Source organism: Pristiophorus japonicus, chromosome 4 (genome assembly GCF_044704955.1).
Source record: "Pristiophorus japonicus isolate sPriJap1 chromosome 4, sPriJap1.hap1, whole genome shotgun sequence".
NCBI lineage: Eukaryota > Metazoa > Chordata > Chondrichthyes > Pristiophoridae > Pristiophorus > Pristiophorus japonicus.
In genome coordinates, this window is record NC_091980.1 from 55129043 (window position 1) to 55145718 (window position 16676).

At 47.4% G+C, this 16676-nt stretch overlaps 1 protein-coding gene across 1 annotated transcript in view; it reads right to left on the bottom strand.

The window, feature by feature from the left end:
• Positions 1 to 429: 429 nt before the first annotated feature.
• The window catches only part of LOC139262054 (cyclin-dependent kinase-like 2), a 231934-nt gene continuing 215687 nt past the window's right edge, over positions 430 to 16676 (bottom strand). Inside the window, exon 12 of the mRNA XM_070877214.1 lies at positions 430 to 516. Coding sequence (XP_070733315.1) covers positions 457 to 516 — 60 coding nt within the window. The 3' untranslated portion in view covers positions 430 to 456. The remainder of the gene's footprint in view (positions 517 to 16676) is intronic.

Sequence of the window (16676 nt, forward strand, 5' to 3'; positions counted from 1 at the left end):
TATACGTAATTTGGGGCCAATTTGACCTTGCTTAACTCCTTACGACCAGTATAGGCACTAGTTGGTCGTTAGATGACTGACAAGTGTGGGCTTGAGTTCTTACTAGGCAAGCAGCAGATACCAGTAACTCCCCATAAATGCCATTGTGACTGGCATAGATTACCAGAAGATGTTTGAGTACATTCCTAATATCCTTCTGACCACAACACAGCCACACATTACATCTCATGGAATGGTGGTTTTGTATCAAAAATAAAAAAGGACCTAATCATATGGGTAAATGCTAAGAATGCATATCTTTCAACTTTTTCTTTCTCTGTAGTTTATCTTAATTGACAGAGCAAGAAGGTGCTGACACTAAAGGGTTTTCAATAAAGAATTTTTAAAATTCAGCTCAAATAAATGTGACACACATGTTTCTATCAGAAGTGGCAGACTTTATTATATGGAAATATGTTATCCTGGGCAATGTGTTCTACATGCGGAGTTCCTTGCTTTCTGTGAATCTCCTGTGGCCTAAAAATCAAACCAAAAATAATTATATTAAAAATTGCTCTCTTGTCTAAAAATGCTTTATAAACATTTGAATTCAATCAGTCATGCTCTATTTTGAAAGCACAAAGAGCTGACAGAACAAAGCACCACCCAGGAAATGCCTTCCAGTATGATTTGGCACCGAAGGAGCAAAATAATCACACCTCCAATTTGAAGTCAACATTTAAGGCTCTTTAGCATAATGAAGCTGCAGCCAGTGGCAAATGCTGTTCCCTGGACTTAGTGTGAGAAATATAAATTGCCATCTTCATTTTGTTCCTGTAGCATCAGAGACCTACTTTTTCATGGCTCTTGTGAGCTGCTGCCAGGTTGTCCAGCTCAGCTTCAGCCCAGTGTCTGATAGAGATCAATGGTGCGTGGAAATGTAAACAAGCAGAAGCAGTGGCAGGTGTCCAGTATAACAACATGTCCATCATTACAATGCAAAAGTACCTTTAAAGAGTGATTGGTATTTGGTCAAGGCCTATTTTAAAACTGGCTGGGGATAATTTTGACTTTGTGCGATAGTGTAAAACGGGTGATAGCGAAGGGGCAGTCCATTCTATATCTGTCCCAGAGAGATGTCCCATTCACTACCACCCATTTTACACTATCGCACAAATTCAAAATTTAAACCTTTTCGGTTTCCGTAACATAGAAAAAAGCATTAAGCTGTCTGAAAATGGTGTCATTTTGCTCACTGCAAGTCTGTTAACACTTCACATTTCATATACATGTGTTTTGCAAATTATTTTTCTGCTGGCTTCTGTTGGTAATATTAATAAAACGCCGCAAAATTTGTCGGGGCTCCCAAGAATGCCATTCCAAACACGTGTTTACAGAACAGGGAATATGGCTTGCAAGGCATTTTAACTTGATGAAAATACCCTTTTAAATTCAGTTGAGCTCAGAAACTTTTTCCCTGCTCATCTCCATGTTTTAATAAATGTCACTTATCTTTCAACCATGCTCATCTCACACCTTACCCCAACCAAAAGGGCAATATTATCCAAGGCATCCACCTTTTCTGCTTTTTGGTTTAGGGTTGCCACCTTTGCCAAGTCTAAAACTGGCCAGGTGTCAGGATGGAGGTGGAGCATAGGGTGGCTTAATGAGTTGACTTGCGATGTTGATTTGAATTTTCCAGAAACATCACTCAAAAACAACTTTCTGGTTCAAAACCTTATGGGTGGTTAACTACTTCCACTGAGTACTATGAGGTGTACAAGAATAGTCTACATTGACTCTCCCTCTGATCTTTTTCTCTATCGCTGTGTAAATGTTTTTGAACCACTTTTATGTGCCAATGATGGAATGAGGGAAAGCAGGAACTTCCCTACATGGGAACACAGGTGAGAACATGCAGCTGATTGGAGAACCAGCATATCACATCACCACGTCACTGAGACACCAGCTAATCCTCCTTTGGGGAAATCCCTCACATCTGCATGGCTCACCCCCCCCCCTGAGAATCTTACTGATATCAGAAAGTTATCACACAGAAAACCACAGCCAATACAAAGTGAATAGTAGGTTTGTAATATTGCATATTATAAAGACAGAAAAATGAACCAACTATTGCAATTTTTATTAAGTCCTTAAAAATAGTTTATTATAGCCCTGAAAGGTAGCAAGTCCCAGTCATAGCTGGCTGTCCGTATACGGAGTGGTCCATTGGTAGTAATTTCACCGTTCTGCCTATTACGTATGAGGCACTTGAAGAAAAATATTCTTTGTGTAATTGCTATTGCCAATTAACTGGGAACATACAATGACTTTTCCCTTAAATGTTTCAATGGGCCTAAGAGGCCAGTTAGAAGCTAGAATGAACTTAAGTGCCATCTACTGGCGAATCTAGGTAGAGTTGTTGCCGTCATAATTGTGGCCTTCAACTGTAATATGACAATGTTGTAAAATCACATTCTTACATTGATTGTGTTTTTAAACAAGCAGTATTATTTGCCTGACGACCACTACATTTAAAAAAAAATCAAATGAATGCAGTGTAATATTAGGCTTAATATTCTCTAAAGATAAACCAATTTTCCCTGATATTCATTCAACCAGTCTCATAAATTTTCTTCCCTCCCTTTCTCTACTGAAGACATTGCCTCCTTGCTGAGATTCGGTATCATTTGCAGTAAGATCATAGGGCTAGATTTTACACTTTTGTGAAGGTGGCCCAAAAATGGACGTTATTTCCAGCGTGGGCAGTAAATACAGGTTTTCAGATTGTCGCCCATTTTCAAACCCCCTAGTTTCCATTTAAAAAAATGGGCGTTCCCGCTATGATCTGAAATGGGCGTTAGCGTTAAATCTCACTGACCGTCTGCTGTAAAGTGTCGCCATCATTAGCAGCGGCATGGCAACGCTTGTTTCCCGTGATTCAGGAGGTCAGGGGTCATCATTACATGCGTATAATAGGATACATAGAGAGAAGGAGCAGAGAGGGAGTGAAGGCGTGTATGGGTGTGGGTGCTTGTTTGGCTGCTTTGGGAGGTAGGAGGGAAAATTTCGAGCTTTATACAAAATTCTGCAAAAAAAGTTAGCTGTTACCAGCCAGGTATTTTCGCTCATTCGGTGCCTATAACGGAGGGAGTGGAGGAGGCGACACAGCACACTGTGGAGACTGATGCTGGCGAGAGCAGTGAGCTGGGAGAGGAACGAATGGGAGGACGAAAGAGAGCGAGAAGGTTCTCGGACGAGGCAAATGCCTCCCTCATGCAGGAGGTCGAGTCACATTGGGGTCAATTGACCCAGGGAGGGCGTGAGAAGCCCACCCCAAAGGCCTACCAGAAGATATGGGTCGAGATAGCTGAGATGGTCTCATCGGCGACCAACGAGGTGCGTGTGAGCAACCAATGCCGCAAGCGATGGAACAACCTTGTCGGATTTGCCAGAGTAAGTATTACATTTATTTACATGTACTTATATATTTATATAATTTGATTTGTAAGTGTCATGAGTGACTATAATGAAATATGAGGTATTTCACTTTTACCAGGAATGTTGTACTCAAAGCCTGGTAAAGAATGCTAATTTTCATTATTATTGTTATGGATGCAACCCATGTAACCAGCATTCTACCGCCAGCAGAGGGCGTATTGGTTGGAGTCTCAAGGGATCCCAGCATCCCTTGGGCGCACTGTATATAAGCAGGCCTCCCACGCTGTACCAGTACTCTGGAGTTAGAATAAAGAGACTAAGGTCACACTTACTCATGTCTACAGTACTCAATCACATCATTTTATTCAAGACATAACAACTGGCGATGAGATAATGAACCATGCAGAGAATGCAGAGAACTGTTGGTATCCTGGAGAAATTCTCAGAAGGGGATGATTGGGAGGCCTTCGTGGAGCGACTCGACCAAGACTTCGTGGCTAACAAGCTGGAAGCGAGTGTGAACATTGCCAAATGAAGGGTAATCCTCCTCGCCGTCTGCAGGACAACAACCTATGCCCTCATGAAGAATTTTCTTGCTCCGGTGAAACCAACAACCAAATCGTAGGAAGAACTGTGTACGCTGGTCCAGGAGCACCTAAATCCGAAGGAGAGCGTTCTGATGGCAAGGTATCGATTTTACACATGTCAACGGCCTGAAGGCCAGGAAGGCCAAACTAAGGCGCCTTGAAGGACATTGCGAATTCGATGGATTCCTGGAGCAAATGCTACGAGACTTTTTTTGTGCTTGGCATTGGTCATGAGGTTATCCTTCGCAAACTACTGACTGTTGAAACACCGAACCTGAGCAAAGCCATAACAATAGCCCAGGCATTTATGTCCACCAGCGATAACACCAAACAAATTTTGCAGCATAAAGAGGTTTCGGCAAGTACTGTACACAAAGTAACGCCGTTTTCAGGCAGGAATGCTGAACGTAAACGCCTGCAGATGCACGACCTCAGATGACTTAGAGTCCACCATCAAGCGTTAATGCAAGGCAATTGACACCTTGTTGGCGCTGCGGAGGTGATCATCGAGCCCATCAATGCCGCTTCAAACACTATGCGAGCAAAGGCTATGGAACAATGGGACACCTCCAGTGAATGTGCAGATGAGCTGCAAACCCTGCAAATTACCACGTTGCAGAGAAAGACCGATCTATGGTGGATCAAACTGAACTAGAGAGTCAAACCGAGGAGACAGGAATGTACGGGGTACACACCTTCACCACGAAATGTCCACCGATCATGTTAAAAGTTGAACTGAACGGAATTCCAGTATCCATGGAATTGGACACGGGTGCGAGTCAATCCATCATGAACAAAAAGGTCTTCGACAGGCTGTGGTGCAACAAGGCACACAGGCCCAAGCTGAGCCCCATTCACACCAAGCTGAGAACTTACACTAAAGAGCTGATCCCTGTAATTGGCAGCGCGGAAGTCAAAGTCTCCTATGATGGAGCAGTGCACGAGCTACCACTATGGATAGTACCAGGAGATGGCCCCACACTGTTCGGCAGAAGCTGGCTGGGAAAAATCCGCTGGAACTGGGACGACATCCGAGAGCATTCGTCCGTCGACGACGCCTCATGTGCCCAGGTTCTGAGCAAGTTTCTGTCGTTGTTTGAGCCAGGCATTGGAAGTTTCTCAGGGGTGAAGGTGCAGATCCACTTGATTCCCAGTACACGACCCATCCATCACAAGGCACGGGCAGTGCCATATATGATGCGAGAGAAAATGGAGATCGAGCTAGACAGGCTGTAATGAGAGGGCATCATTGCGCCGGTGGAGTTCAACGAGTGGGCCAGTCCGATTGTTCTGGTTCTCAAGGGCGATGGCACGGTCAGAATTTGCGGGGACTATAAAGTAACGATTAACCGTTTTTCGCTGCAGGACAAGTACCCGCTACCCAAGGCAGACGACCAATTTACGATGCTGGCAGGAGGAAAGACGTTCGCCAAGTTGGACCTGACCTCGGCCTACATGACGCAGGAGCTGGCGGAATCTTCAAAAGGCCTCACCTGCAACAACACGCACAAAGGTCTGTTCATCTACAATAGAAGCCCGTTTGGGATGCGATCAGCCTGTTTTTCCTATTTTTCAAAGGAACATGGAGAGTCTGCTAAAGTCGGTTCCGCGCACCGTGGTTTTCCAGGATGACATACTGGTCACAGGTGGGGCACCATCGGACACTTGCAGAACCTGGAAGAGGTTCTAAGTCGGCTAGATCGTGTGGGACTCAGGTTGAAATGCTCAAAGTGTGTTTTCCTGGCGCCAGAGGTCGAGTTCTTAGGGAGAAGAATCGTGGCAGACGGCATCAGACCCACCGACGCCAAGACGGAGGGCATCAAGTATGCGCCGAGACCACAGAACGTGACAGAGCTGCGGTCGTTCCTGGGACTCCTCAATTATTTTGGTAATTTCCTACCCGGGTTAAGCACCTTGCTAGAACCTCTACATGTGTTGCTATGCAAGGGAGATGACTGGATTTGGGGGAAATCACAAGAGACAGCTTTTGAGAAAGCCCGAAATCTGTTATGTTCCAACAAACTGCTCTTCCTGTATGATCCTTTTAAACGTTTAGTGCTAGCTTGCGATGCGCCTTCGTACGGTGTCGGGTGTGTGTTACAACAAGCAAACGAATCGGGAACATTGCAACCGGTCGCTTATGCGTCCAGGAGCTTGTCCAAGGCCGAAAGGGCCTACAGCATGATTGAAAAAGAAGCTCTGGCATGTGTTTACGGGGTAAAAAAAATGCATCAATATCTGTTTGGGCTTAAGTTTGAATTAGAAACTGACCATAAGCCACTCATATCGCTATTCTCAGAGAGCAAAGGTATCAATACCAATGCCTCTGCTCGCATCCAAAGATAGGCGCTCACACTGTCTGCATATAACCCTGTAATTCGCCACAGGCCAGGCACAGAGAACTGCGCTGATGCTCTCAGTTGGCTACCATTGCCCACCACCAGGGTGGAAATGGCATAGCCTACAGACTTGCTCTTGGTGATGGATGCATTTGAAAACGAAAAGTCACCCATTACAGCCCGCCAGATCAGGACCTGGACCAGCCTGGATCCTTTACTGTCCCTTGTAAAAAACTGTGTCCTCCATGGGAGCTGGTCCAGCGTCCCAACGGAGATGCATGAAGAGATCAAACTGTTCCAGCAGCGTAAAGACAAAATGTCCATACAGGCGGACTTTCTTTTGTGTGGTAATCGTGTGGTTTTGCCCAAGAAAGGCAAGGAAACGTTCATACGCGACCTACACAGTACCCACCCAGGCATAGTAACGATGACAGCTATAGCCAGATCCCATGTGTGGTGGCTCGACATCGACTCAGATTTGGAATCTTGCGTGCGCCAATGCTTGCTCTCAACTGAGCAATGCACCCAGAGAGGCAATGCTAAATTTATGGTCATGGTCCTCCAAACCGTGGTCTAGGATCCACGTTGACTTTGCTGGCCCATTTCTAGGCAAAATGTTCTTGGTTGTTGTGGATGCTTATTCAAAGTGGATTGAGTGTGTAATAATGTCTGTAAGCACGTCCACTGCCACCATTGAAAACCTACGAGCTATGTTTGCCACGCACGGCCTGCCTCATGTCCTTGTCAGCGACAACGGGCTGTGCTTCACCAGTGCTGAATTCAAGAAATTCATGACCCGCAATCACATCACATCTGCCCCATTCAAGCCCGCATCCAACGGCCAGACAGAACGGGCAGTCCAAACCATCAAGCAAAGCTTGAAACGCGTGTCGGAAGGCTTCCTGCAGACCCGCCTGTTCCGAGTCCTGCTCAGCTACCACACCAGACCCCACTCGCTCACCGGGGTTCCCCCAGCAAAGCTGCTCATGAAAAGGGCGCTCAAAACAAGGCTCTCTCTCGTCCACCCTGATCTCCATGATCACGTCGAAGGCAGGCGGCATCAACAAAGCAAGTACCATGATCGCGCAAATTTGTCATGCGATATTGAAGTCAATGACCCTGTATTTGTACTAAACTATGGACATGGTCCCAAATGACTTGCTGGCACTGTCATAGCCAAAGAAGGGAGTAGGGTGTTTCAGGTCAAACTCGCAAATGGACTAACTTGCAGAAAGCATTTGGACCAAACCAAACTGCGATTCACAGAGAGCCATGAGCAACCTGAAGAGGACACCACCAACTTCGACCCTCCGACACACACACAAGTGGCAACCAACATCACGGTTGATCACGAAGCTGAACTCATCATCACCAGCAGCCCAGCAAGACCAGCTGCGCAGCAGCCCAGCAAAGAACCAACCAACTCACCTGCACCTGCATTTGTATCGAGACGATCGACCAGGGAGCGAAAAGCCCCAGATCGTCTCACCCTGTATATAAGTGTACTATTGACTTTGGGAGGGAGTGATGTTATGTATGCAACCCATGTAACCAGCATTCTACCACCATCAGAGGGCGTATCTGTTGGAGTCCCAAGGGATCCCAGCATTCCTTGGGAGTACTGTATATAAGCAGGCCTCCCATGCTGTACCAGTACGCTGGAGTTAGAATAAAGAGACTAAGGTCATACTTACTCACGTCTACAGTACTCAATCACATCACTTTATTCAAGACATAACAATAATCATGATTACATCTGTCGGTTATGTGTTGTATCAGTCTCTGTAACAGTACCTAGCAATGATATCACGCAATGATCTCATGCCATGTCGTGTTGTTGTTACCTTTTACAGAAGAAACTTTCGAGGAATAGGGCCGAGCAGAGGCGAATGGGTGGGGGTGGGGCCACCAGTCATCCTTGACCTCACTGACATCGAGGAGCAGGTCTTGCACTCGTGGGGACCCACCCCGGTTGGCCACGCAGGCAGCTGCAGAACCTGAAGTGATGCCACGTGAGTAAAGTATACATCATTGCGTGATGTGATGTAAAGTCAATAGATGCCACACCCACTCATATCCGAATAATATATGATAGATGATTGCTAAAAGTGTCCTCTAAATAATGCTGGCCTCATGAGAATCATTGCAATGCAGAATGTGTTGATGGTCATCAAATGTGATGTCTGTGATGATTTTGATATCAGTTGTGTTTTTCTCGTGCATATGCTGTGTGTAACACTTGACTCACCTTGTGACCCGAGCACACCCTTCTCCTCTAATAACCTCATTTGTGTTTTGCAGCTCAGCCAGCAGCACGTCCCAAGGCAAGACCACAGAGGCCAGAAGATGGGGGTGGGGAGCCGGACTCGCCAGACGATCCTACATCTGGTGCTGAGGAGCTCCGATTCTCGCCCGTCAATCTGCTGTGTCCGTTCTCAATGGATGAGGGCACGGACTTTGAGGAGCCTGCATCGCCAGGCTGCAGAAGGCATTTGACCCCAAGGCCATCGAGTGCTCCTCCAGCCATTCCCACCTCCACTCTGGAGGTACCAGGCCCAAGTACCTCGCTACAGGGCACCCCAGGTGTCCCCAGTACGGTGCCAACCCCACAGAGGTTTCGTAGAGGCGGCAGGTCTGCTCCACGAGTGCCAGATGAGAGCGGAAGATGGTAGAGTTGTCCAGAAGGACTGTTAACATAGTTAACCAGATTCTCCAGGCATCGGGGGGCATATCCCGACAGCTGGCCAGCATCTCCGGCACCATGACGGAGTACGTTCCGCAGATGGTGGAGGCCCTGGAGGCGATAGCCAAGAACACTGGTGGCAGAGGCCTCCTAGTTGTCCCGGAGTGCGGCACTCCACCCCTAGGTTCCGCACCGCCAGTGCCAACGGCACATGCGAGGCAGGAGCAAGATCCTGCTTCTGGATCCGAGAATGTTCCTACCTCGGTACCCTCCGCTCCTGTATCCGTGGAACCAACGGCTCTGCCTTCATCCCCCCCAATGAGGCACCGCCTGAGGAACGCCTTGGCCAGGCAGTGTGGAGTGAGGAGGGGAAGGAAAGTGAGGTGCATGTTCGCGGGTGAGGGCCTTGTTATATCTCCATCTCGGTCTATGCAATTTATTTTAAGGCATTGCGGGAGGGAGCTGCTGTCCTGTGCTGCTGGACATGTTGACCATTTGATTGAAGTCAATGTTCTAAAATGTGTTGTGGGGTGGGGTGGGGGTGGGGTATTTTTGACCGTTATACTTATGGTTTCAGACCAATGGTCGTAATAAATGTTTTTTATTTAACATAACCTTGTTGCGCATTGTCTCAAATAGCTGGACTGTTACACACTGGTGATTCCTTAACATGAAAGGGTATAATTAAACTTAACTTGAATCAACTTAAACTTTAACTGGCACCATGGTGATGCCCACCATTGATGTCTGAGCTGCACACACAGCAGTGTGTCAGTTTTGTCAATAACAGCAACGTTCTTTCAGGCAAAGCGCTCATTTATGAGCTGCTGATGTAAGAGTTTTGCAACTATGTAGCCACCACGGGCCTTTCCTGTGGTCTGGAGGGGGATGTGTGGACATGGTTGCATAGTCAGTCTGATTGTCTGGCCCGAGGTCAGTGTCCAGTTTTTCGTCCTCCTCTTCCTTTCTCTCCTGAGGAGGACCATCAGTCCATTCTGGCAATTCTTGCCCAGTCCTGATAGCCAAGTTGTGCAGAATGGAGCACACAACCAGGAATTGAGCTACCTGATCAGGGTTGTATTGTAGCTCCCCTACTGAGCGCTCCAGGCATCTAAAGCACCTAAACCAATGGTTTTCTGGACCACATTGCGTGTGGCTCTGTGGCTCTCGTTGTATCGCATCTCGGCCTCGGTGTGGGTGTCACGCGGGGGGGGGGGGGGGGGAGGGGTCATTAGCCAGGTGGCTAGGCCATATCGTTTGTCACCAAGCATACAGCATTGATCTTGTTGCTGACTGGTAAACATGTCAGATACAGTGCTCTCACACAGGATGTGAGCCTCATCGATGCTGTTGGACAACGAGTTGGACCTTCAGGGAGTGAAATCCTTTTCGGTCGCGAAAAATCTCTGCGTCCTGAGAAGGTGCCCGCATGGCGATGTGCGTACAGTGTATTGCTCCCTGCACCTTGGGGAAGTTAGAAATTTGGTAGAATGCTAGAGCCCTGTCAGTCTGAGCCTCCGTAGTCATAGAGAAACTGATAAAATCCATCCTACGTGCGTACAGGGCTTCAGTGACCTGTCTAATACAGCAATGTGTGGCATGCTGAGATATAGCGCAAATGTCGACCGCGGAGGCCTGAAAGGAACCAGGCGCGTAGGACGATAGTGCCGTGGTGACCTTGACCTCGACAGACGGTGCGGTCTTGAAGGTGCTGGCAGGCTGCAGATTTGCCCCGATGAGGTGGCATAGCTCACTGATAACCTCTTTGTGGAAGTGCAGTCTCCGAAGGCCAGTGTTCTCGGATAAGTCGAGGTAAGACCGTTTCTCTCTGTAAGTGCGGGGAATGTATGGTCTCGTCCTCCTTATCAGTCTGGCACGTCTTAGATTGGGCACATAATGCTGTGGATTGGACGTTGTGCCATTTGCACTCTGCGGCATCTGTGTTGTCATCGATGCAGGCTGAGAAATGGCTGGCCCCATTCCAATAACTATAATTATAATGCCGATTGTTCATAAGCGCTAAATTTCCCCACTAAGAAACCTAAAGTAAAATCTAATCATCCACAGATGGGTCACATCACCTGAAAAGAGCTCCAGAGTACATCCAAACTCCCCCGAAGTTGAAGCAGCCTTTTCAATGAAGCGACGTGCGATTTACAAAATAGCTATGATTAGTTCAGATCAGTTCAACTTTTTCAGAGCGTTTTTTCGGCGAGTGAGATTGTGGGCAATATGTGTGCAAGGTGCTGAAAATGACGCTGGACGAAATACTGGGCGTTAGTTTCAGCAAATGTGATCTTTACAACAAAAAAAAGTGGGCGGTTGGTATTATGGAATCTCAGAGTTAATTACGTGCCAAAAGTAACGCTCGCCGATAAGTGACCGAGAAATGGCATCAATTTCCATTTTGTGCCAAAATGGACGTTAAGTGTACAGTATACATGCATAAATAATGGAAAATCTAGCTCATAAATCTCATATATGTAAACCTGTATATATCTTGTGTAGCCACCAGAGAGCTCTTACCCTGGAGTCCCAAGGGATCCTACAATCCCTTGGGAGCACAGGTACTTAAGGAGGCCTCATAGGCTGGAAAGGCACTCTGGAGACCTGCAATAAAAGACTAAGGTCACACTTTACTTTGAGCTCACAGTATCCAGTCAGACTCTTTATTCATACATAAAAACTGCCGACGAGACACAGATGACGAACCCAATGATGCAGAGAACAGTGGGCATCCTGAAAAAATTCTCGGAGGGAGATGATTGGGAAACCTTCGTGGAGCGATTCGACCAATACTTCGTGGCCAACGAGCTGGAAGGAGAAGCGAACGCTGCCAAACGAAGGGCGATTCTCCTCACCATCTGCCGGGCACCAACATATGGCCTCATGAAAAATCTGCTTGCTCCAACGAAACCCACAGAGAAATCGTACGATGATTTGTGCACACTGGTCCGAGAGCATCTGAACCCGAAGGAAAGCGTTCTGATGGCGAGGTACCGGTTCTACACCTACAAAAGGTCTGAAGGCCAGGAAGTGGCGAGTTATGTCGTGAGCTAAGATGCCTTGCAGGACATTGGGAATTTAAAGGACATTTGGAACACATGCTCAGAGACTTTTTCGTACTTGGCATTGGCCATGAAGTGATACTTTGCAAACTTTTGACTGTAGAGACCCCAACCTTGAGTAAAGCCATAGCGATAGCCCAGGTGTTCATTGCCACCAGTGACAATACGAAGCAAATCTCTCAGCACACGAGTGCTGCTACAAGTACTGTGAACAAAGTGATGTTGTTTTCAAATCGCAATGTATAGGGCAGGCCCTACATGCCTGCAGCTGCACGTCTGCAGATGTCTCAGAGTCCACCATCAAGGGTGATGAATGCAAGGCCATTAACAATTTGTTGGCGCTGCGGGGATGATCATTGTTTCCATTCATGTTGCTTCAAAGGGTACGTTTTCAAAGGCTATGGAACAATGGGACACCTCCAACGTATGTGCAGGTGAGCTGCTGTTAATCCTGAAAACCACCATGTTGCAGAGGAGGACAGATCCACAGTGGATCACGACAAACCAGAGCCTCAGACCAAGGAGGCAGAGGTATATGGGGTGTACACATTTACTACAAAGTGTCCCCCGATAATGTTGAAGGTCGAATTAAATGAACTCCCGGTGTCAATGGAGCTGGACATGGGCGCGAGCCAGTCCATTATGAGCAAAAAGACTTTCGATAAATTTGGTGCAGCAAGACCTTAAGGCCAGTCTTGACTCCCATTTGCATGAAACTGAGAACTTACACAAAGGAACTGATTCCCGTAATCGGCAGTGCTACTGTAAAGGTCTCCTACGATGGAGCGGTGCACAAGCTACCACTCTGGGTGGTACCGGGCGATGGTCCCACGCTGCTCGGCAGGAGCTGGCTGGGAAAGATACGCTGGAACTTGGACGACGTCCGAGAGCTCTCATCCGCTGACGACACTTCATGTGCTGAGGTCTTAAACAAGTTCCCTTCGCTGTTCGAACCAGGCATTGGGAAGTTCCAAGGAGCAAAAGTGCAGATCCACCTAATTCCGGGGGCGCGACCCATCCATCACAAGGTGAGAGCAGAACCGTACATGATGAGAGAAAGTGTAGAGATCAAGCTAGACCGGCTGCAACGAGAGGGCATCATTTCACCGATCGAATTCAACGAGTGGGTCAGTCCAATTGTTCCAGTCCTCAAGGGAAACGGCACCATCAGAATCTGTGGTGATTACAAAGCAACTATCAATCATTTCTCCCTGCAAAATCAATACCCATGACCAAAGGCTGACGATCTTTTTGCTACGCTGGAGGGAGAAAATGCATTCACGAAGCTGGACTTGACCTTGGCCTACATGACGCGGGAGCTGGAGGAATCATCGAAGGGCCTCACCTGCATTAACACGCACAAAGGTCTCTTCATCTACAACGGATGTCCATTTGGAATTCGATCAGTCGCGCCGATATTCCAGAGAAACATGGAAAGCTTACTGAAGTCGGTCCCGCACATGGTGGTCTTCCAGGACGACCTCTTGGTTACAGGTCGGGACACAGTCGAGCATCTGCAGAACCTGGAGGAGGTTCTTAGTCCACTCAACTGCGTGGGGCTCAGGTTAAACTGCTCGAAGTGCGTTTTCCTGGCACCTGAAGTGGAGTTCCTGGGGAGAAGAATTGCGGATCGAGGCCACAGAACGTGACAGAGCTGCGGTCGTTTCCAGGACTCTTGAACTACTTTGATAACTTCTTACTGTGTCTCAGCACACTGTTAGAACAATTTCACGCCTTACTGCATAAAGGAGACAAATGGGTATGGGGCAAAAGTGAAAAAATTGTTATGCTCAAACAAATTGCTTGTGTTGTATGATCCATGTAACATGTGATGTGTCGTCGTATGGCGCCGGATATGTATTGCAACAAGCTAATGAATCTGGGAAATTGCAACTGGTTGCTTATGTATCCAAAGTCTGTCTAAGGCTGAAAGAGCCTACAGCATGATTGAAAAAGAAGCGTTAGCGTGTGTTTATGGGTAAAGAAAATGCATCAATATCTGTTTGGGCTCAAATTTTAATTGGAAACTGACCATAAGCCACTGATATCCCTTTTTTCCAAAAGTACGGGGATAAATACGAATGCATTGGCCCGCATCCAGAGATGGGCGCTCACGCTGTCCGCATACAACTATGCCATCCGCCACAGGCCAGGCACAGAAAACTGTGTCGATGCTCTCAGTAGGCTGCCACTGCCCATCACGGGGGTGGAAATGGCACAGCCCGCAGATTTAGTCATGGTTATGGAAGCATTCGAGAGTGGGCAATCACCCGTCACAGCCCGACAGATTAGAACCTGGACGAGCCAGGAGCCCTTACTCTCCCTAGTAAAAAATTGTGTGCTTCACGGGAGCTGGTCCAGTGTCCCAGTGGAAATGCAGGAAGAGATAAAGCCGTACCAGCGGCGCAAAGATGAAACGTCTATACAGGCAGACTGCCTTCTGTGGGGTAATCGGGTAGTGGTCCCCAAGAAGGGCAGGGACACTTTCATCAGTGACCTCCATAGTACTCACCCAGGCATCGTAATGATGAAAGAGATAGCCAGATCCCATGTGTTGTGGCCTGGTATCGATGCGGACTTAGAGTCCTGCGTGCACAAATGTAACACATGCTCGCAATTAAGCAATGCACCCAGGGAGGCGCCACTAAGTTTATGGTCTTGCCCTGCAAACCATGGTCCAGGGTCCATGTCGACTATGCAGGCCCGTTTTTGGGTAAAATTTTCCTTGTGGTTGTAGATGCGTACTCCAAATGGATTGAATGTGAGATAATGTCGGCAAGCATGTCCGCTGCCACCACTGAAAGCCTGCGGGCCATGTTTGCCATGCACAGACTGCCTGATGTCCTTGTGAGCGACAACGGGCCATGTTTCACCAGTGCCGAGTTCAAAGAGTTCATGACGATCAAACATGTTACATCTGCCCCGTTTAAGCCAGCGTCCAACCGTCAGGCAGAACGAGCAGTTCAAACAATCAAGCAGGGCTTGAAGCGGATAACTGAAGGCTCACTGCAGACTCGCCTATCCCGAGTCCTGCTTAGCTATTGCACGAGACCCCACTCACTCACTGGGATTCCACCTGCTGAACTGCTCATGAAAAGGGCACTTAAGACAAGGCTCTCCTTAGTTCACTCTACATGAACAGGTAGAGAGCAGGCGGCTTCAACAAAGTATATATCGTGATAGTGCAAATGTGTCAGGGGAAATTGAAATCAATGATCCTGTATTTGTGTTGAACTATGGACAAGGTCCTAAGTGGTTTCCCGGCACTATTGTGGCCAAAGAGGGGAGTAGGGTGTTTCGGGTCAAACTTTCAAATGGACTCATTCACCGGAAACAATATCCTGAGCAATCCACTTTGGACCCTACCTTCTTTGACCCCCCCAACAAACACACCAGTGGCAACCGACACCGTGGTTGGCCACGAAGCAGAACTCATCAATCGCAGCAGCCCAGCAGGACTCGCCACACAAGGCAGCCCAGAAAGGCCAGCTGCACAACAGCCTAATGAGGGCCCAACAAACATCTCACCAAAACTAGCATTTGCACCGAGACAGTCAACCAGGGAAAGAAAGGCCCCAGATCGACTCACCTTGTAAATAGTTACACTATTGACTTTGGAAGGGGAGTGTTGTTATATATGTAAACCTGTATATACCTTGTGTAGCCACCAGAGAGCTCATCCCCTGGAGTCCTAAGGGATCCCTCAATCCCTTTGGAGCACAGGTACTTAAGGAGGCCTCACAGGCTGGAGAGGCATTCTGGAGACCTGCAATAAAAGACTAAGGTCACACTTTACTTTGAGCTCACAGTATCCAGCCAGACTCTTTATTCATACATAACAATAAAAACATAAGAAATAGGAGGAGTAGGCCATAGAGCCCCTCGAGCCTGCTCTGCCATTTAATATGATCCTGGCTGATCCGATCATGGACTCGGGTCCATTTCCCTGCCCGCTCCCCATAACCCCTTATTCCCTTATCGTTTAAGAAACTGTCTATTTCTGTCTTAAATTTATTCAATGTCCCAGCATCCACAGCTCTCTGAGGCAGCAAATTCCACAGATGAACAACCCTCTGAGAGAAGAAATTTCTCCTCATCTCAGTTTTGAATGGGTGGCCCCTTGTTCTAAGATTATGCCCTCTAGTTCTAGTCTCCCCTATCAGTGGAAACATCCTCTCTGCATCCACCTTGTCAAGCCCCCTCATAATCTTATATGTTTCGATAAGATCATCTCTCATTCTTCTGAATTCCAATGAGTAGAGGCCCAACCTACTCAACCTTTCCTCATGTCAACCCCCTCATCTCCGCAAGCAACCTAGTGAACCTTCTCTGAACTGCCTCCAAAGCAAGTATATCCTTTCGTAAATATGGAAACCAAAATTACATGCAATATTCCAGGTGTGGCCTCTCACCAATACTCTGATAGCTGTAGCAAGAATTCCTTGATTTTATACTCCAACCCCTTTGCAATAAAGGCCAAGATTCCATTGGCCTTCCTGATCACTTGCTGTACCTGCATACTGTCCTTTTGTGTTTCATGCACAAGCACCACCAGGTCCCGCTGTACTGCAGAACTTTG